We start from the raw sequence: 22,547 nt of genomic DNA on the forward strand, positions 1-22,547 counted from the left end.
TAGTGTAGAGGAATACTGTAGATGTAGATTCCCTGGTACCATAGTCAGGTAAATAACTAAATAACTCCAGCTTTACAAAGGGAGAGGCAGATAAGCTTAAAGATCAGCTGTAATGTATTTTAAATGAATGTCAGGTTAAATCAAGAAGCTTCTCTAACCTTTGTTGCACAATACATTTATTTCCTATTTCCTTTCCCAACCCATGTATGTGCATACATATACAAACATATAAGCAGACCTATCTTAAATAGTACCAGTGAATCATTTTAATGAAGACAGAACTACATGTAAAAAGGGCTATTATAAAATATCATTGCCCTTAGAAGTTGTAGCCTTGCTAGCTGTAGATACTCTGCTTTGCACTTTTGAAGAACAAATTTAGGTCAGGTACTTGTTGCTTGAGATGACATCCCCTCTGTCCTTGCAATAACTCATCCCTTGTATCAATGATAGCCCTTTTCATGACTTTTGATTATATTACGTTATTGTTTTCTGGTATAATACTTTTTCACACTTCTAAATTCTCTTTGGTATTTAAAATTTTATTTTGGCTCATGAATTCAAAGGGTTACTTTTTTAAGTTGTTTTTCCTTCTTAACTGATGTTTGCTGACCAGGTGGGCTTGCAAGCTCCCACAGCAGTTTGTGTCATCTAACAGAGGGCTTAAAGAATGGCTCTTAACTGCCTCTCTTATTTTAGGTAAGTCTTTGCTACTATAATTGTATTATTTTTAGCACGTGCCATATTAAAGAGATGTTTGTAGGGCAAGGTCACTGAAAGTTAAGCACTGTGGGAGGTTCAGTTCCAACAATAATGCAGAAGTTGTTTTATGTACTCTGAATTGTGGTATAAGAAGTTATTACTTTTTTTTCAATCTTCATGCCGAGTTCAGATTTGGAAACATATGATTAAATCTGTTGATTTGCTTTTCGTGTAGATGTGGCTATTTTTTCCTTATATTGAGAACTCTGAATGCACATGTTTTGTAAACAGAAGTTTCCCCAACCTATAATCCATGTCCTATTCCCATTTATTAGTAATAATACTTTGGTTATGACAGAGAAGTCTGATGTGGTGAAAATTATAGTTGTGACACAGGTAGAGATTTGCCAGAAACAGAATAACCATGAAATCTACTCTACTTCTGGCCTTTTGAATAACCAGCAGGATTCTTTTCAGTTGTCTGATGTGGTACAGCAACTGTGTTATTGTGACTGCTTAAATTAACTTATGCCTTGTTGTAACAAGATATGTTTCCCATTGCAAATAGCAAGACAGCCCAAAGAACTAATATCCTGTCCTTCTTGGCTGGTGGGGGCAGTTCAGTGTTTGCTTTGCCAGCAAACACTTTGTTGCAGCAGTTACTGCCATCTGCTTTAAAGGAGTAGTATGTGTAAGAATCATCTCTTTTGCAGAAGAACATTATGTTAATTAAACTCTAGCAGAAAGGAAACAATTTAAATATTTCAAATATTTAAAAGCTACAGCATTCGGATTCCATTGCATTGTATATTGAGTCCAGGCAGACATGATTATATAAAAAAATGTTCCTAAGACCACAGCAGGCAATTCCTATACATTCTCTTTATTAGATTTATTTTCCTTATGCTTTTGAATGGGAAGGTATTAAAACTGCCACACTTACAGGGAAATGGCATGCACTTTCTCCTTACTAATGTGTCTCCAGATTCGTAAAACGGCTAAGCTGAAGACCCTAAATGCAACTCTGGGCAATGCAGACCCCTCTTCATTTTGGTTCGGGACAAAAAATAATTCGTATTTCTTAGCAAAACAGCCTATACTTCTGTTGTTAAAAGTCTCTCCCTTTAACTGGCACTTAAAAAAATACAGTACTGCATCATGGAGAAAGATCTTATCCTTTCCCAGCTATGAGTCAGAATGCTGTGCAAAGAAAGATGACAGGACATAAGAAACCCTTGAATCCCTCATGCTTTTCTTTCTACGAAGGCAGTCCTTGGACTCTCAGGACCCTCTCAAATTGTGCCCGACAGGGTACTAGCTTTTCAAAAGTTGACAAAAATCAGAGGAAGGCCCTGGATCCTACTTCTGCCTACCTTTCACAAGAGAAGTATAAGCCAATGGGTCAAACCAAATTTGTCTTGAGGAAGATTTATACCTTAAAAAGCTGGCCATATTTTCCAGAAGAGGTGTGTGCATGGATTTCTCCAGACATCTTATTGCTTAGGCAGGATAAGGGGAGAGTAATACCAGCTAGAGTTTAATAACACTGAATCTTGGTTATCACACAGCATAAGGAGGCACCATGATGTCTAAACCATTGTTCATGTCTGTCCTTGGCCGTTGTTGTGAATTGTTTGGTGGTATTTCTTTGAGGTGAGAAACCATATTTTGTAATTCTAGAAATGAGGAAACAGGCAGGCAGTTGTGATTTTGTATTTTGGATCTCTGACTTTGAGGGGAAGAGCCCAGTTTCCTTTTCAGTGGCTTGTTTTGCCTTACTTAGATACATCTGGTACTTGTTTATTTAATGCATAATTAATCTATGAAACACATTGTTGAAAGTTATCCTTGGGCCAAAAGATTAGTAAGAGTCATATATAATCTGGAGCCATAGTTACCTCATGGGGCAAAAAATCGTTTAGAAGGGATATAAACTTTCACTCTTAAGGGCTTTAATCAACCACTAATAACACGAGTTATAGAGAAAAACCTTTCCCTGTGGGCAGGTTTTTTTTCCGTAATTATCATTTATGGGAATTTTTACACCTTCCTCTGACACCTCTAGAAGAGGCCAGTGTATGAGATGTAATAGTGGACTAGATGAACTGGAACATACTGGATTCCAGGTGGAAATTTACAGTGGGGGAAGGGATAGCTGGGCAGACTTACAGCCTGCTAGTTGCAGCAAGCTGCAAGCTGGTAAGGTGGGTGCTGCTGTGTCAGGTGATATCATTGGGGCTGCCTCTCTGAGCACCTTCTCAGTTTAGCTCAGAACTCTATTCATCCCCAGACCACTCTTCTGGTTTGGACTGGAAAATTCTTCTAACATTCATATCCAAGTCTTTGCTGGTAATCTGTAGACAGCTGTTTGGGTCAGTCCTTTGACTGCTGGTTTTTTCAGTTTTTTGCTCCACTAAAGTGATGCATGACTTTCCATCCATTAGGTAGATCAGTCAGCAATTTGTTGTGATATTATGACTCTAATATAATGTAGTTAGGAGTTGGTTTGGCTTGTACTCCTTTTCCCATGACTAAATGAGCAGAAATATGTGAAGGTGAGAAGGGATTACTTGGAAAATGCTCAAGCACCAGCCTTACAGTATGCTTTGGTAGGTAGAATATTTATTAGAAAGGATGCAAGGCCGTCAGAATGAGGAGAGGCACAGGGAATAGAGATTCTGGGCTTCTTTACCTTAATTGCAAGTTAGATAAGTTGCAGCAAGGGGCAGATTATGTGTCAGCAGAATATTTGTTCTTTCACAAATAGTAGCCGGGGACGGGGGCGGGGGGCAGATTCAATTTTCAATCATTTCCTGACTAATGACAGCCACCTGTTATACATGCTGAGCATCCATAGATAAAATGTATCTCCAGTATAATTAGAGTTAATTAACGAATTCATTTTGCTGTTATTGTAAAGAGAAAAATACATTGCTTGACATAAAACTAACAGAAATGAAAGGAATAAAAACAGGACCCAGAAAAATAGATGTAAAAACAAGGACAAGTGTACATTTTGTTTTACCTTGACATTTTAGATGCTTTTTGTCTGCTCTTAAACATGTTAAAATTGAGATTACTCACTATCATTCTAAATAGCTTATTCATTCTACACTGAAGACAAAATTATTTTCTAAGCTTTTACTTAATGTTTTTGTTTTCTTATTTTTATATTTAATAAGATTTTCTATTCATAGTCACAGTTCACCCGGGACTCAAACTTAAGAACAAAATATAAATTTCCTGTGCATCCTGAATGATTGATTTACTAGGCCAGTTCTTTTAAGAATTGGAAGGATTTTTCTTGAACAGGTTCCCGTAAAAGGGTTTTGAAACGTTCTCAGTGTACGAAGAAAGATTGTAAAGTGCAGTAAATGTTTCTTAAACTGCTGCTTACCAACTGTGCTACAAAATAGAACTCATACTTCATTAATTCCTTTTGTGCTTTTAAGGCAAATCATAGTAGGTTAAGTAAAACTCACTGTTGAATATTGGGAACTCCTGTATTTACAGGCTCAAAAGGACTCTTTTTCTCTTTGCCCTAGTAGTCACTTGAACAAGAGAACTTGCAGAAGCAGGGATGACATTTGCCATAGTAAAAAGTCAAATAATTCTTTCAACACTTTGGAAATAGCCATGGGAATTTTTTTTCATTAATTTAAGCAAGGTATTAAATAGCCTGACATTAAAATTATGCAGCTGATAAATATTAAATAGATAATTTTAGTGGATTTAAACATCAGCATATACTTAAGTATTCTATTGGATCAGGACCAATGTGCTCAGTAGCTTTGGATTCAAGCTTTGATGAAGTATCTCTCTTTGATGGAGTTTCTTTACAAGAGAAAAGCTTGAAGCCTGTAACTCCTGAAAGAACCTTACTTGTCTTGCAGCAGGTGAAGTGTGATGCACCATCTGCCAACTACTTTATAACATGCATGGTAACCCTCTTCAGTACTTGTATGTAGCAGTTGTAACTAGCAGACTTCTGAATATGATAGATTAATAGAACCTGGAATGTCAATGTTCATTGCTTATGGGACCATTTCACAAGTGGAGTAAGGATATTGTAAACTTCTTCCATACAACTCCAATGAACAAGAATGAGCCAGATACCTATACTTGCTGCTGCTGTTCTTCATTTCAATAGCAGGTAAGTTTTACAAGGCAGTACACAGTTTGCTGCTTTTTTTGTTTCTTTGTTCTCTCTGGATTTCTGTGTCATCCCTACTGCTTTAACTGCTACAGCAGCAGGCACTAAAAGTCCGCTGTATAAGACAACATCCTAGAGATCACATGGCATGCTGTGACCCTTTCCCCCTGCCCCCCCCACCCCCCCCCCACCCCCCCCATATTTAACCTGTATGCAGGTTTTAAACAACAAGTGTGTTTTTAAAATACCTTTTTCTCCACAGAATGTTTTGGGAAACTTAGCTAGCGTAAAGGATAATGATGTTTCTGTTCAGAATTTGTAAAATAGGCCACTGAGAGGTCTTTTTTCTTAAAAAAAAAAAAAAAAAAGGAAAAAAAAGAAAAAACTCTTTCAGAGGGAATTTTATTAATGAGAATTACAATACTGAAAAATCTGGTATAGATTAGCAAAGAACAGTAACAGTGTATCCAAATGGAACTCATTGGATAATTAAATTCCTTTAATAGGTACTGAAATTTAAACCTCTTGATCCCTCTGACGTAAGCATAACTCTTAAAAGTCATGGAACTTTATTCTAAAAGTGTAATGTGGGAGAGAAATACTGGGATGATGATTAAGGATTTCAGATACCCTGGGAGGAAATTTATGCTGGAGTAAAACAATAGGTGTTTAAATAAAGAAAAAAAAAAACCACAAAACCAAAACCCAAACAAACCCAAACCTGTAGCTATGAAATATAAAAAGAAGCTTTAAGAAAACCCTGTTTATATAGGTGTGCAGTTTATACCAGCAGTAATGAAGCAACTTGACTGGCATAACCTAATGGCAACTAAAGGACACTAAAGATTGACATCTTTAAGGAACATCATGTTTTCACTATTCTTACACTCTTTTTTACCTGTTCATTATTATCTTGTCTGTTTTGACTATATGTTCTTCTGTATGTCTGTTTTGGTTTCCTATTTTCATGCTGAAAATCACCAAAGGCCCTCATTCTATGTTTTATTTTCTCATTAATAGAATATGTTTTTTTCAGTATTGATTACAATTTATAAAGTATCTGCAGTGTATAATATTTGCCTTTTCTTGACTAAGTAAAAAGGACAATTGTTTACTGAGGTTTAATACTACTGTTAGGAGGATCACACCAAATAGCTGTCATGCTGTCTGCTTAAAAGGAAGATGTTGTAGTAAGATTGGCATAAATGATGAAGTCCTGACAGCTATAATACTGAGTGATGCCTAGTTTTTGTATGTACTAACCAAAGTTATCTGCAAGCTTTTAACTGATTTCTGTTTTACTGTCCTCTAAGATGCTGAAGGATGAACTTTCTGGGTCAAACATGTGTATTAGTTGAGAGGATAACAAATTTACAACAACAGTTGCAATGCCTGTGGGCAAGTATGAAGAAAAAATACTGTATAAAAGTAGATTATTAGCCCTAAAGTTCAGACAACATTTAAATGTTGATCTCATCTTTTTGTCTTCAATGTTTATACTGAATTCTGCTTCATCACCACTGAGTGATGCTAAAGTATACACGTAATACATATTATCATTTAATACAATCCCTTTTTATCCAATGGCATTTCTATTTTAATACTATTTAATTTAGGGCATGATCTCAAAAGTTCCTAACCTAGTTGAGCTTCCTCTGTCCATATAGCTATAGCTGTCTTGGTCAAAAAGGGTGTATTTTGATCTTCTTTATTTGCTTTCATTCCCTTCTACAGTATGTTATTTTGGAACATAATGGCAGGGCTGACCTTAGTTACTCATGTTTTGGCTGAGACTTTTTATCCTTTTCCCTTTTCAAAATGACAGTACGTTGCTGAGTGTCCATTTTCTCTCCATCTCTGTGTTTCAGCAGAGTTAGAATAGATGAGTTCAAAGAATAGTACTACTGGCTTCTCTGTTTCTTAAAGTACTCATTGAGAGAAGTAGGCTAACTGCTTTTAGAAGCTGAAGTTATGCATCATGTGCCTAGTTTAGTGAGCTAATAATTTCCATACCTCTGTTTTTCAGTGTCAGTAAGATCTTAAACAGGTTTTCATTAGTTACTGCTACAAGCTTCCTTTCTATAAACCCTTTAGAAAGAAGAAAGAGCAGAGACCTCTCTCTGTAATTTGTAGTTCATGATGATTTGGAGATGTCATGTTCCAAACATAGGCACTTAAGTGAACATTTGTATTTCGTGCAACTGAAAGGAGCTGTAATACAGACTTTTCCATGGAAACTAAACACTTTGTCTACTCTACTGTATGCCATCAGCTGGTCATACTTTTACATACTGTTGCTTTCTTAGCTTTGGAGTTAAGGGATACCTATTTTAGAAGAACAGTTCCGCAGACTTTCTTAAATTGAAAATGTGAAAACTGTTTTGAGAAATAAGTAGACACCAATTTATCTGAAACAGTTGCGTAATGCTTGATTCTCTGTAATACTTCGTTTGAATGGAACTTGGCTGAAATCAGTCACGCAGAACATCTCAGTTGCATCATAGCACAGTGCAGATTTACACTACAAAACTAAAAAAAACATTTCTCTGCAATCCTCTTCATTGTAGTGTCACAGTACTTTTGCTAAGGCATGTCTTGCAGCTTTAAATATCTCTAATTAAGACTTTGGGCTTAGTTCTCCTAAAATCTTAGTGAAATCTTTCATTGAACTCAGCAGAGATAAGGTGAAATGTAATTTGTACCCTTTCATCAACATACCATTTGAACTGCAAGTGTGAGTATGGTACAACCTTTCTGTTTTTCGGAATAAGAATAGTATGAAACGGTGAACAAAATTGACCACTCAAAGATTCAAAACTTTCTGGACAGATGAGGGCACCTGTCAGACCTACATTTCTAGAGTTGTGAGGCTAAACAGGTGAAAAAAAAAAATCACTTCTGAAAGAGTAGCTGTTTGATTTTTATTGCTATTCATATAGTATCTTTAAGATTGAAAATTAAGGTAAATTAGGATGAAAAATAATTGTGGTGGACAAAAATAAGTCTTCTAATCAATACGCTGCTTCTCCACTGAAGGTAAGAGACAATAAGAGAGAAGACTCAAGTAGGCAATGTTAGCCTTTAGAAGAAGGAAAACATTTATGAGTGGACGTCCTTTATTTCTACCAGCAAAGCTGTCAAATCTGTAAATTGGAACTTAAAGTCATAATCTGGAAAAAAAGTATTTGTTGTATTGTATCTTTTTTCAGACTTTTAGGATTCAGACTTTCAAGCTTTTCTCTGGAACCACAAATAAGAAACCACCCTCTTTTGTTTGTGATCACCTTCTTATTAGAGTTAGCATACACCCACCATGTGATTTTTAAAAAGTATACCATTTGGGAGATTAAAAAAAAATGCTACAGGCTATTTCTGCTATTTGTAGATGTAGCCTAAAAATTGATGAGGATGCACTTTGAAAAGATTCTTATTTTCTAACTTTTTATAAAACAGTAGGTCCAGTGTTTTTGGAAGAGTGACCTTTGCTTGTGGATAAACGGTTTCCCATTCTGTCTTACAGTTTTAAAGATCAAATCCTGCCATATTTTTCTCACCCAAGACTTCTTCATGCAAGTTGGCATGCCTGTTTCCACATTGCACCCTAATCTATAACATATGATTGTAAGAATACTTAACTATTACTGCTTTCATTCATAAAATTCAAATCACTTCTCATAGAATGTGAAGTATCCTTCCTCCCATTTCACAAACGGGGAAATGGAGCACAGAAAAGTAAGGTGATTTGGTCACTGTTGCACAACAGTTAAACAGCAAAGCAAGGAACAGACCCTAAGCCTTCTAACTCCAGTTCAGTGCTTTAGCCACTGGACCACCCTGTCTTCATAGGCAGATGTTCTCTGATGGAAGTTTCACAGAAATCCAGATACCATGGGATAATGTCCTTATATATGAAGATTGTAAAACAGGACCAATGTTGTCATTTAATAAAAATATTATTTTATAGATATAAGACCAGTTAACGCATTTTAAGCAATGGCAATGCTGATGTTTCCTGGTTTTCAGAGATTAAGATGGGCTGAATGATGGAGGGTTTCCCATGGTAAAAGTACTGCTGTAAATGTTTCTTCTGGTAATGTAATTAGGAAGTATTGGCTCCAGTTAATGTAACTTAAACAAAACATGTTGTCCTCGGCAAACTTGTTAAACAGGCATAGCCTTGTCTAAAAAGAAAACAGGGGCATATAGAGTTTCCATGGAAACTCGGTTAAAATGCTGATTTGTGGATATGATCATAATCAGTACCACAATCTAATCTGATTGAATTAAATGAAAAAGAGTCTTAGTCATGAAGTCAGCACAGCATACAAGTATCTCTACATGCAGAAGTCCTAGTCTTCCATCCTTATAGATGCTTTCTAACTGCACGTAAAAGCAGGGAATAAAGCAGGGAAAGTTCTGTTTTTCCTTCTGTGGTCAGTTGTACCACAAAGATCAGAACTTAAAATAAATCTGTTTAAATATACTTTATTGAAGTTGGTTATAGCTTACTGCATCTCTAATGTGTGTGTGTGATTTCCTTTTTTTAATAAAAGAGAGAAGGGCTTTTCCCTTAGGGTCGGGCATATCAGTTCTGTACTCTGAAAGAAAGGAGAAGATAATCTTTGCTTCCCTTACAGACATGTTGAGAAGATTTAATTCTGAAAAAGATTCTGGCATCCTTGTTTGTAAAATAGCAGTAAAATGCAGAGTTGATTGAATTGACCCTATTAGAAAATGAAATCTGTTTTAGAAAATGTGTTATAGCAAGATTTCCAAGAGAACCTTTGTCATTTAGAAATGCCTGCAGTTTGGAAAGTGGTATTTTAAAGTTATTTTGATGCCTAGGAATACAGTAGAGACTTTACAATAACAACCTAATGTTTACCAATTGCAGTGTGAAATTAGTGCTTCTGGAAATGCCATCAGTATAGTCTACCTTTGATATATGCATAACAGCTATAAAAATCTGGCCTTTGGAAGGCTAACTTTCTTTGTAAGTCAGTACTAGGTTTGCCTTTATACGACAACATAATTTCTGAAAATTCTTGCCAAAAGTCCTTTTTTTGAGTGGAGATTTGAGGACTTTTTGTACTCTCCAGAGCTCCCTTCTGGAAGGTGCTAAGTATTCTTATCATATGCTGGGCATCGCTTAACTCTCACAGACTTCAGTGAGCACTAGCAGTGCTCAACAAGTTTCAGGCAGAAGCCCCAGCTGAATTTGCACCTATCTTACAACTTGGTAGAAATAGAAGCTATTTAGTATGATAAATCCTTAGTTTAATGGATTATCAAAGACAGCTACCTTTCAGCAAGCCTTCCTGATTCATTTCAAAGCTATTCCATTAAAGAGGATTACAGCTGGTATCCATGATACTGATTTCCCTCAAAAATTACTAATTTATACTTCTAAAATATGCTTTACTGCTGTATTGACAGCCTACTAATCATTAGGATATAAATTGTGATATACTACTTGTTGAAGCCATCTGGATAACGGTTTATGTGATGTAATTATAGTACATTTGTACTTCTATTGTGGAAGTCATGTCAGCACTTACACTATTTCCAGAAGTTAGTAACTCACCCAGAGAAGTTCACCTATGATGATATCTTGGCACACAGATCTCAGGCAATGATGACATTTTATTACGAAGTTTTAAAAGTGCCTTTTAATTTTATCAGTCTCAACTTTTTTAAAAGCCTTCTTTCTTTGTTTTTTTTCTTGAAATATCCATTAAAAACATTTATTAATTATGTATTGGGCCATAAATTAGTCAACAGATTGCTCTTTGTATTTTGTGGCATTAAGGAGGTCATTTCAACTTTGTCTAATGAGCCAAAAAAGCTCTTGGCTAATTTTCAGCAATATGAAGACCTCTCTCAATTCATGAATACTCACAAGATCAGACCTAAGCAGACATTTCTGCTGAAGAGTATTTAGGCTTATGTAGCAATTCTGAAGATGTTAATTTGTTATTTTTCCTGAAATGTGGTAATTAGACAAGTAAAATAGAAAGCTATCATTCTATCCCTCAATGCTTGACCTGTTGGATGCACATTAGCTATTTTGCACACTTGAACAACTTCAGGTTAGATAAAGCAAAAGAGAAATCAGTTTCCCCAATATAGCTTATTCCTAAGAAGTATAATTAACATTTCTTGACGGGGTTGTTTCAAAATGGCGGCAATAACATTTTCTCATGAAATAAAGTAAATGTGACAATGTTCATATTATGGCCAATGTTAATCCATGGTTTTAGAAACTGAATAAACTTTCAAGTGAGATGTTTATATGTAATATACTGAATAAATCTTGAAAGATGGTATTTCTTTTATTTTACACATACAAAGTAGGAGAATATGAAAAAGAAGAAAACTTACATTTCAGCATACTGGAAAACCTTTCAGTGTTATTAATCTAAGATTACTTTCCATTCCTGACATGGTTTAAATCTCTAGTTCAGGATATTCCAAGAATGCTAGTTTATAGCTCAAATACTAGCTCCTATTTTTGTTGAGCAAATAGGCAGCTGTGTTCTTTTCTACACAGAGATTCAATAGAAAAGCATTTTTGATCCAAAATGAAAAAACAGGCAAACAAAGCTGCTTTTGCATTTAATACTGTTCATGGAAAAGTATAATGTCTGTATCTTTTGCTATTACTGTCTTTTAAAATTATTCAGTAAAAGATACAAACGTAAATCAGGAGGGTTGCAAATCCACCAGCGCTATTTTCTTTGTATTTGCAACTACAGAATACTATGGAACTACTCAAGTCTATTTCAAGCACATAAAAATGTGCACACTGAGTCTTTTGGGCACATACATTTTTTTTGTACCTTTCTAAAACTATGGGTTACCACCATGTGGTTAAACAGCAAAAAAATGGTTAAATAAAGTAGTGATTTTAGAAAAATAAAAACATGAAAAGTCTTCTGGAACATTACAGTAAATATTTGACTTATAAAACATCCAATTGCTATGGTGTTGAAAGGCTGGAGACTTGTATTCATGATGAGGTATTTCTGATGTATTATTTGACTTCAAATAATATTACTTGTATTTTTAGTAATTCGAAGTAATTTGCTAATCACAATATAGCACAAGCAGTTTGTAGAGAATGTCACTATTATTATTATAACTCAGTCAATAAGAGATCCAAGACATTTCCAAATGATGTGATTTGATAAAATATTGGTGTTTTCTCACTCAGCGTCCTAAATCTGGTTTGACTAATGAGATTTTGTATATTTACAGACCTTGTATGCATGCAAGTACCCATGATAATAACTGGATAGAGCAAGCAATTGGTAGTCAGTGTGTTCTGGAGGTGGGAAAAGTTGAATTCTGTAAGTCTTTCCCCTCCGTGCCAAGATTGGTAGCAGTAGAATTTCCATGTCTTGGCTTCTAGGTCAACGGTAGGATAGAAGGCATTGAACTGACATGGGAGAAACTGGACAGAGACCTCGTGAGTTCATTTTGCAGTGGATGCCGTAATATTTACCTTTAATGTCTCATCCAAAGTATTCTGTGCCTGGCAGTAGGACAACTTGTAGCCATTCTGCTATGATAGGATTTCAGTTTGGGAGGGATAAACCTCTTTGGAAATACGAGCAATAGATGCTTTGCTCATTTCTGAAATTAGCCTTTCTCACAATGCTGAGATATGTAGATACGGACTTTTTTTGTCAACACAATTAGGTAGTAGCCAGGATGAAATCTGAAAAAAAGAAAATACTATCAAGGTTTGAATGTGTTGTATTTTAGCTACAAGCGGAAGCAGAAAGCTTGACATCTCCTAAGAGAATCTGGTCACAGTCTCCAAGAGTTCAGATAAATATCCTAATTTCTGGATGTTTGTCTGAACTTTGAGCCTCTTAGGGTTCATTAATTGCAAACTTGCAACCACAGCCTTTTGGCTGATGTGAAAGGTATACTGGCTAAGCTACTCTAAACTAGGACCTCAGCTGTAAGAAGTAAAGCTTTTTTTGAGAACTTGACAAGTCGTGGATCCTCCCTTAAGATGTATAAATGTGCTTACAAATACATACTGTTCTTATTTTTTGTTTCAGTCATGGGATGTACTTGAATATTACCAAAAAATGAGCAAGAAAACCCTATAAAACTATAAAATGGGTAGGGAGTTATTAAAATACCATCACAGCTTCATTATTTTAGTGTTACTGTGGTCAGATTTCAGTCTTCACATGCTTCCTGTACCATCAGAATTCAGAAATATTTGTCAGACTAGTGGCCGTGCAGGGGGATGTTGGAAGAAAGCTGAAGGCTCATAGGAACTCCTTAGAAAAAATCTGCCACCAGCAGTTTTCTTTATGATGGCGCTGGCCTTCCCTCTGCATGCTACTGAAGCATTCCTGAGGCTAATAATATTACCCAACCCAGGTGTTTGGTTTTTTTATTTATTTATTTATTTATTTATCTCTTTTTTGGTAATGGAATGAACCAGGTGTCAGTAAGTGTCAGGTATTTTCTGAAAGTCACATGGAGGATACTCTAGACACCAGACAGGGCTTAACCATGCCCCGCCTCACCTCCTTCAAATTGTGCAGTCTAAACCACTATTTTATACTATCAATGTACTCCTTGTATTTCTCAGGAAGAAGGTATATATCTTTCCAGCCAAGTGAACTTAGTGTAATTTTGCATGCCAAGTGGTTACCTCCCTCCAGGCTTATGGGAGGGGTTTTTTTCCTTGGGCTTTTTTGTGTTTGGGTTTTTTTTTTAAAATTAGAAATGGATTCCCAAGTAGCTCCCTTGAGCTGTGCTCCTGGTACACAAAGTTTATCATGGGGTAAATGAGTATATTTCTGTGGGAGCCCTTTGTTAGAATGTTGGCAGTACATCAGCTACTATCTTGTAAAGTTTGAAATACAGTGTAACTGTCTGAATGAGAATTTACAGATAACTTGTTTTCCTTCAAGCTCCTCAGTGAAGCCTTCTGAAAAGGCAATGGACTTTCAGTCAACAGCATCTATATTTTTTTATGTTTTCACTCAATTTATATCCTTTTTGTGTTTCCTCCTGCTCCTGCTGCTACTTCATTAGTCCTCTAGAAGGAAGATATGTGTCAGGGAGTGAAAGGGAGTCTGGTTTATGATGATGTTCACAGACTGCCCTCCGCAGTTCAGTTTGTCAGGGGTTGGCTGCAGACCAAGCCCTTCAGCTTTCCCTCGTGGTTTGAGTTTGGATGAACTTCGGCCTCCCAGCAATCATCATCCTGCTCCCCTTTCAGCTTGGCCTCACATCAAGTTCCCAATATCTCCTCCCTTTCTGCTTGAGCTTGGCCTCCAGGAAATACCAGTTGCCACTGCCTTCCCTGTATATTGGGAGTTTCCATCCGACAACTGCTTCCACCACTAATTCTAAAAACCTGGAAGAAAATAGCAGGTTTGAGGTCCCTGAGTAAAGGGGCAGAACTTCAACTTCCCATTGTCCATTTAAGAAGAATTCACTCATTTACATGTTGCATCCTCTGCATAGCTCTGACAAAGGAAGGAAGTATTCTTTGTGCTGCTAAAATCTTATGACATATTACGACATATGAAAACTGTCTCCCATAAAAACCTGATAATTATATAGGATTTACAAGTGTATGTGCAGTCATTCCACTTATTTGATGATAAAAAGATAAAGGTAAGATACCCGTAATAATACAGAATTTTTTCCTGAATATTGTCTGGAATCCAAAACTATGTGATAATTTGCACTTTGAGATTTTTTGTAGTTTACATTGTATGTAGGTTAATAAAAGACTTGTTTTTGGAAAAATTAGTCTGTAAATGTTAATGAGGCACTGTAGCTCAAATTTAAGGTGAAAAGGGTAGGTGCACATTTACATGGTTTTCAAATGGATTTAATATTAAAATAATTGTAAAATATTAAAATAAATGTAAGGGTACCTAAATATGTAATAGACACATTGGGGGGTTAGGCAAGAAGGTTTCATGTTGGAGAAGCTACAAGAAAAGTTGTAAAGAACATTAGAAATCTTCATTGAGTTAAATAATAAAATATATTAAAAAACCCCCAAACAACAAAACAACACATTGCAGAGGACAGTTTATGAATAATAGTAGTATCTTACCCAAATGCATAACTGATACTTTATTTTTGCCAGGGTAGGAACTATGCTTTATTATAAGAAAACCAGAAGAAAGTGCACAACTACTCAATAGTTTGGCCCAGCTTTTTGTCAATTTTACTCTTTTATCACAGGCTACTTGTAACAGTTCATTATGAAGATATCACCACCAAGTATTGAGGTTGCCCAACACTTCCGATCATAACCTCGTTTTCAGTGTATTCAAAAATAGCCAGATTTAAACTGTTAAGCTGAAATTTTTTATGTTGGGTGTCTGAATCAGCTTCAGACCTTATGGATAATAGAACTAATATTTTTTCATGTTAAAAGAACATTCTAGGGATCGTCTGTTTGAAAAGAGGAACTGAAGAAAATGGGCTGGGGTGAGAAGACGAAGGTACGGGTAGAATGGAAAAGATCACTGAGATCAAGAAGGAAACCAAATGAAGTGTGAAGTTTGGAAGGGTGAAATTGCATTTTACTGTGCAAGTAAACTGCAAGTGGGATTAGAAGCAGTCTGGGAAGTGTACATTTGGTGAATGCTCATTCATATTTTTTATATATCCTGCATGTGATGAAAGAATGACTATCACTGGGAATATAGCTATGTTGGATGATACTGCAGCGTAACTATATTACTGTAAGAGAATGCCTGTTGGAATACGTCTAATTTATTAGCTAAGTCTTCTTGGAATTGAGGGGAAAAAAATCTGTACATTTTCTTTTTGATTACAGTACATAATGCATATGTTTTATAAGTAATTTTAAGGGCATCATCTTTGCTGGTGGGAGTCTTCCATTAATCTGTACTAGAGGTACTTTTTGGCAGTTATGGTGTTTATTTCTCAATATTATGTGTTGGGGTGTAACATTCAGTGTCTCATTCTTTGGCTGAGCTAAAAACTGAAGACAGATTTTGAACTGAGATAGATTTAGAGTATAAACAAAAGAAGTGCAATCAACTTCTTTAAGTAGTTAAAGGTGTTCTGGAATGTTTCACATTTAGTTATTAGATATTTTAAAAGATAGTAATAAGAAGTAATATGAGTAAGCAGAAAGAAGGGAATCTTAAGGAGTCTAAGCTTAATATACAAAGGCAATATAGATTAAAAAAAATAATCCCGCTACAAATCTGTCTCCAAGATTTCTTATTTTGAAGCCAAGTTAAACCTCATTTAAGATAATTCCATCAGAAATAGGAGGCCCAAATGTCCTAAAAACATTGAACGTCTTTTGTGTATGAGAAAGAATCTTAGTCTATGCTGTATTCTGTGGGAAAAGGGAATGGAGACTTTAAGATATTTTTCTAACCTTGCTGATCTAGTGCTTTTATATAGTGTAGTGTTCTACAGATATTTCACAGAATGGAAATCCTTTTAGCTTTTACTACTCTTTCCTTAATTACGTATTTGGAATCCCTCTGCCAGGTTTATAGGGAGATTCAGCTCCTCTCCTGCCTGAAATAAATCAGTCTAATCTATTTTCCTCTTGCATTTTAAGTAGGAGATGATTCTTTTTACTTAGAGCCTAAGATCTCTGTAATTCTGTAGCTCTCTGTAATTCTGTGCACAGAAGTAATTTGTTGAGGAAGGCTTTCCTTATCTTTCTGTCCATTTGCTTAACCATGGAGATCTTGAAATGAACACAAGCAATCCTCATCTATTCTGAGTAGTTATTTGTTTTCCTTCATGTTTGCCTTGATACTAAGCAGCCCTGAGCTCTGTAGCAGTTGAGCACTTCCCAATATTTCTATCCTCAAAGCATTCCACTAAAACAGAGAAATATTACTCTCTGCCATGGAATCAATGGAATCAATAAAGAAATTACTTATTTAACAATAATTATCACTGAGCCAAGAATTTAACTTTGTCATTCTCAACCATCTGTTATTTCATAGGGTATGCACTGCAGAATAGCAGCCACTTTATTAAACAAAGGGAGTTAATAACTGTTTTCCATTGGCAGCATTAAAGATATTTATTGGAATCACCTAAGTAAATTTGCTAATATGATTGAAACAAAAAGTTGGATTTGCAATATTCATTTGAAATGACATATTTTATATTACATGGAGAAAGAGCCTTAATACCACTCCATCAGCTCACATTCGTTGCTCTCCTGTGTACCTCTAGCTCCAGCCCACCCTCCTTAGTGACATTACAAAGGAAAGGCAGCAGTGAAGACAAAACCTTTTCTCCTCATCTTTACTCATTTTTTTCCTGGCTGAAGAAAAAGAATTTGTATCCTTTGGCCATTTTGATTGAACCAAGCCTACAAATGTTGGAGAATACTTTATAATGTACTTTAAAATGGGTATTCAATGTGAAGATCGATTATAGTTTTTGTTGTTCGTGTTTTGTTTTTTAATTAAAAATGTGGGTACTATCTGGATACCTTGCTGAACAATATTTAGAAAAATTTTAGTTCAATTACACTTCTTTTCTCAAACCTCTGTGGTAGCTGTTACACCCAGGAGGCTAAACAAGGAATTGGTGTCATGGGAAATATAATTCTCAAGTTTCCCTTTTTACCTTTTTCCCCACGTGTAGCCAGTTTATCAAACACAAATTTACATATAAAGTAGCTTGGAGCACAGATATTTCATTCTGAAGTTCTGAAATGCTGAAGGACTAGGGATTGCTCAGATGAATGTATTGGCTCTAAAATTTCTCCTCCTATCCTGTGACACAGGTACAGATCATAGAATCATTTAGGTTGGAAAAGACCCTTAAGATCATCGAGTCCAACCATAGATAGGGATCCAACCATCATGTAGCACTTCATTATTTAATACGATGTAAAAGGATTACAGAACTCTAACTGAGGAAATGCTTCACAAGAGAAATATGTAATCTGTTGTGTGTTATACTTAAAACGTTGCTGTTATAACATTGTATTACCTTTACCAGAGTAGACTAAGTTTAAGATGCATTTCTGTTTTACTTCCTTCAATGGTATTGTACCTCAGAGATTAGCAATGCAGCTCTTTTAAAGTTAGGTAGAGAAATAAATGGACTCTTTTTTGAAAAAGTGAGGAAGACAGTAACTAACTTGGTAGAGCCTGGGCCTTCAGTTTCTACACAAACTACGCTACTGCTGAAATCATGGGAATCTGCTCGAGTGGGTGCAAGCCCAGTATTTCTCATTATCTTTTAGTTCCCCTCACAGCCTGTCCAAGAAAGCATCAAAATTCATAGAGCTAATAAACAAAACTGCAGCTGCCTCCTCTCATCTTCACGAAGAGGGGTGCTCTACTTCTCATAGAAATTAGTCCCACTATTTCAATTGTCTTTATACTACAGCATTCCATTGTGGAACTCATTAAAATGTGCACATGGAATCTTTTAGAGATGAGCTTTGTCATAATTACCTTGTTACTGTTTCAGATTCTCTCTCATGTGGTAAGTAATTTATACTGGCCACTAGAAAACCTTCAGTACATATTCACTTTCTTTTTATTTAAGGAAGATTCTAGGCTATATATTTAGCACTTCTCTGTAAGATTGGGAGGGATCCCCTGAGGTCATGTAGTCCAACGTCCTGCTCAAATTCGTATATATGTACAACTTCAGTATGGGAGAACAATAGTTTCAGTTGATCCTTAATGTTTATTACACTTCTGTTAATAGCTTACAAGAACAAAAATTACATTTAATCAAAAGTTGCTTTGCCAGGTATTTTCAACAGGCCAGCCATGGCAGATCAAATAATCTCTAAATTACGGAGACTTATCACTGATATATAATGGAATATTTTGTATTCTAATATCCCTGTTATTGATCTGTACTGGTATTTTGCAGTTTAGATATACTATAGGTCTTGGATAGATGCTATATGTGTTGGATATATAAGCACAAATGGGTGAACTTCTATAAACATAGTGGAGTAGATCTTTGTCATCATCCTTTAAAGCTTAATAAATGTTTCTTACAGGTTTAAACCTTAAACTGATGTTTGATAACAACTCTGTTCTTCTATGTCATCAGGATAATGAACTTGATAATCTTCTCAATTTTTGGCAACTGCTTCTGTGCTCTGGGTGGTGGTGTCCCTAATAAGAGTGCAAGCTCCAAAGGGTCGACCTTATCAGGACTTTAAATGAACAATACCTAACCACAGTCCGCTCCTCTGCGCCTGTTAGGAGCAGCAGTATTTCTAACTGATAGAACAAGGCTTTGGAGAGCACAGATGTGTGTTTTATTCTAAAACCTGCTATTGTGACTCTCCATATCACATCTTTGTGTGAACTCTGGTATTAATTTCCTTTATGCATCATTTTCCCAGCAATAAAGTAAGAATATTAAGACTTAAGTACATTTAGTGAGTATTTTGAGATTCTTTGTGGAGAGGTACTCTATAGTAAGTATAGGTGGGTGAAGTTCTTAGTTTTTATGAATGAGCAAGGAACAGATTTTGTAAGGCACCTGAGAGTCTAGAGATGGAGACAAGCATTTTAGAGGTTTATAGAAATAGCTGAACAGATTAGGGACCTGCTTGGTTCTGGAACCATAGAAATCAGTAGGAGTTAATAGCAACTCTGCGTAAATACTTCTGAAATTCTGCATCTTTCAAAATCTAAACAGTTTTGAAAATCCATTTTTTCAGGAACAGCCATTCAAAACAGATTAGCCAGAAGATGCTGTTATAAAATCACTTGGGGAAAGATGCAGCTCCATGGGTCTATATATCTTAATTCTTTTGTTCCCTGGAGGAAAATGCGTACTGGCTTACAGCTGTGACCCAGCTGAGAAGTGTGGTTGACTCCACTAGGTTCTGTCAGGTTACCTTTAAACTGAGAGAGCTCAGAAACATTTAAAGATTTGCAACACAGATTTAAGAATTTACATTTTTCCAGTGCAGAGTAAAGACAACTATTTCTCACTCCAGTTTCCTTTTGGTACCATGTTTTATTGCTCAGAAAGCTGGTTCATTCTGTATCTTTTGGAAAAGGAGTCTGATCCTCCATGATCAGAAAGCTATTGATTCCACCTGAAGTCTGCAAAAGATGACATTCTTTGCAGGTTGGAGTCTTAGGCTGGAATCTGGGCCTTGATTCAGCAAGGCACCTATCTGTCTATCTCAAGTTGATTGTGTGGCTTGATTCAGGGAATTCAACAGGAATGGTCACGTGCAGAAAACAAAGCATAAACTTCGCTTGCTGAAATCAAGAAGACTTTTATTGATATAAATGGTTTTACATTAATTCTTAAATGATTAAATGGATTGGTAGAAATGTAGTATGAGATTGACATTTCAAATACTGATATAGCATCCAGAAGCAATATGATTTCCTTGTGGAAAGTTCCTGAAAATGTGTGTCTTTTGCCTCCATTTCAGAAAACGCAGGTAGGGTGTGCAGATCACCTGCATGCTAGGAATGAACCTAAAGGCAAACAACAGATGAAGAAAACATGTGCTGCATTGGCTGTCAGATAGTATCTTCTCATTGATCATAAAATAAATTACTAGGTAATAAAATGTAGCTGGAGAGAGTCTCCTCTGGAGTTTATTCAAAAGGAGAACTGAATTTCTCTACTTACTCTCTTAAGCAAAAATGTCCATCAGTTGCAGATAGCAGAAAACTATTTATAACCTGCTATAATAATAAAATTCCGTATGTAATTTCACATCCCATTGTATCAGTTCAGTACAGATTTCATTTCGCATACTTTTTCCTACCTGCTAACACAAAATAAAATACATGTATGACATCAGCATGTGTGCATTTGCAAAAGCAAGTAACAATAATCTAAATGTAAATATGTTTTTAAATTATCCTTGCTGTGGATTCTAGAGAAGGAATGAATAAATGAAATTTTCTTCAATTTTCCAAAACAACTAATTTTTTTTAAGTTTTATTTGTTTTTAAACAAAACATTGTAGCAATGAATTTGCTAGAAGTCAGGTCTTCAGACTTTGAAGGCTTTAAAAACTGAAGCTTTTGTAAAGAAAATAGTATCCTACGGTTATAGATTAGTCATTAGGGCCCAGTTCATTCTTTTTACCCTGGCAATTATGTATCCTCTGAGCTGACATGAAAGAGCTGTAGGGCATTGAACTCGCACCTGTTGATAAATTGTACTGAACAACTAGAATATCACTTGGTACAGGGCCAGCACTGAAACACTTTTGCAAAAAAGCCTAGCACAAGGTGTGCTCCATGAGTGAGTGAGAACATAAAAGATATGGTCCAGGGATGCAGCAATAGCTGGTAAAAGCAACCAAAGCAGATGTCTTTAGCTCCTCTGTCCCTGTATTCTTATATTCTTCATCATATTAACTTCTAAACAAAAGGAAGCTAATTCAGAAATTTTCAGCACAGGTAGATGGATACGTTGTCATTCTCTTAGTTTAGGCAGGTGAAACCAGAAGAATCAACTGCCTTTGGAGTTTATGCAAACCACAATGCATTATATTGTTCAACAGAAACAATGTAGTGCTATGTCTGATAGGAACATCAGACTAGGCTGGAAGAAAGGTTGACTGATATTAGGAGAAAATATAATCCCCCCTGAGGTTATGAGAAATATGTAATTTCAACCAGTAGTATCTTAAATCATTATTTAAAAAATTACAAGCTGTTATCATTAGTATCCTTTTTTTTTTAAATTTGAAACCCAGTAATGTTTGTCAAATACTTTCATTTGACAGAATTGTATATAATGCTCTTAATTTCAATTTTTTAAAGATGTTTTTAATGTTTCAAATAGGCTTCTTGTGTTCCACTGACAATTCATGGATTAAATGACCCAAAACCAAATGATAACTTGAAATGTTAACCAACTTTTTCATGTTGTTTCAGCATGTCTTCAAGTGTTTAAGCACAAAACACATAGTGTGTTCCTACAGCTGTTATATTCTTATCAGTGGAATATAAATTTGAGATAGATGTGAACATAAATATGTTCAGCTTGTGGTTCTTTTATGTCAATTATGGAGACATATGCAATTCAAATTATTTTTGCCTTGTGTATTCTTCGCATTATATTAGTGACATCTTCATGTTTAACCAAACTGTAAATGCTTTAAAATATGACTGTGTGGTCTCTTCAATTTAATTAGTTGTGGTTTTTTACATTAGGGCTTACTTTCCCTTTTTATTATAAGACTGTTTTTCCTTCTGATTAATTTTAAATAATCATTTTCAAAGAATTAAACACACTGATTTTTTTTTTTTTTAATATATGTCTTTCCCAGCTGTAGGTATCCAGATGAAACTTGAATTTTTCCAGCGGAAATTTTGGACTGCAAGCAGACAGGTATATTTTAAATTGAAATTTTCTTTGTCACTGAATCCACAACAGCTTTCTAACTGTGCAGATGATGATCAGCAATTTTTTTTGTCACAAGCAAAACTATTGTAAAGAAACAATGTATTTGAAATATATAATGGCTAACTCTTCTGATTTACATTCCAGTTCATCATTACAAAAAGATAATTTAGTGGTCAAAAACAGTTGCTTGATCCCATATTTATGGAAGCAAGTAGAAAGATTATTAATTTTAGGCCCCTATACATAAGGAGTTACTTTGTTGGCCTCACACATGTTGATTTTCTCTCTCAAAAAAAGTGGAAACAGTAAACCAAAC

General features: G+C 35.5%; 1 protein-coding gene across 1 annotated transcript in view; it reads left to right on the forward strand.

Annotated features, from left to right (window-relative positions):
- The window catches only part of CACNA2D3 (calcium voltage-gated channel auxiliary subunit alpha2delta 3), a 463,311-nt gene that overhangs the window by 394,364 nt on the left and 46,400 nt on the right, over nucleotides 1–22,547 (forward strand). Inside the window, exon 28 of the mRNA XM_059823195.1 lies at nucleotides 22,155–22,216. Within this exon, the coding sequence (XP_059679178.1) occupies nucleotides 22,155–22,216 (62 nt within the window). The remainder of the gene's footprint in view (nucleotides 1–22,154; nucleotides 22,217–22,547) is intronic.

Source organism: Gavia stellata, chromosome 12 (assembly GCF_030936135.1).
Source record: "Gavia stellata isolate bGavSte3 chromosome 12, bGavSte3.hap2, whole genome shotgun sequence".
NCBI lineage: Eukaryota > Metazoa > Chordata > Aves > Gaviiformes > Gaviidae > Gavia > Gavia stellata.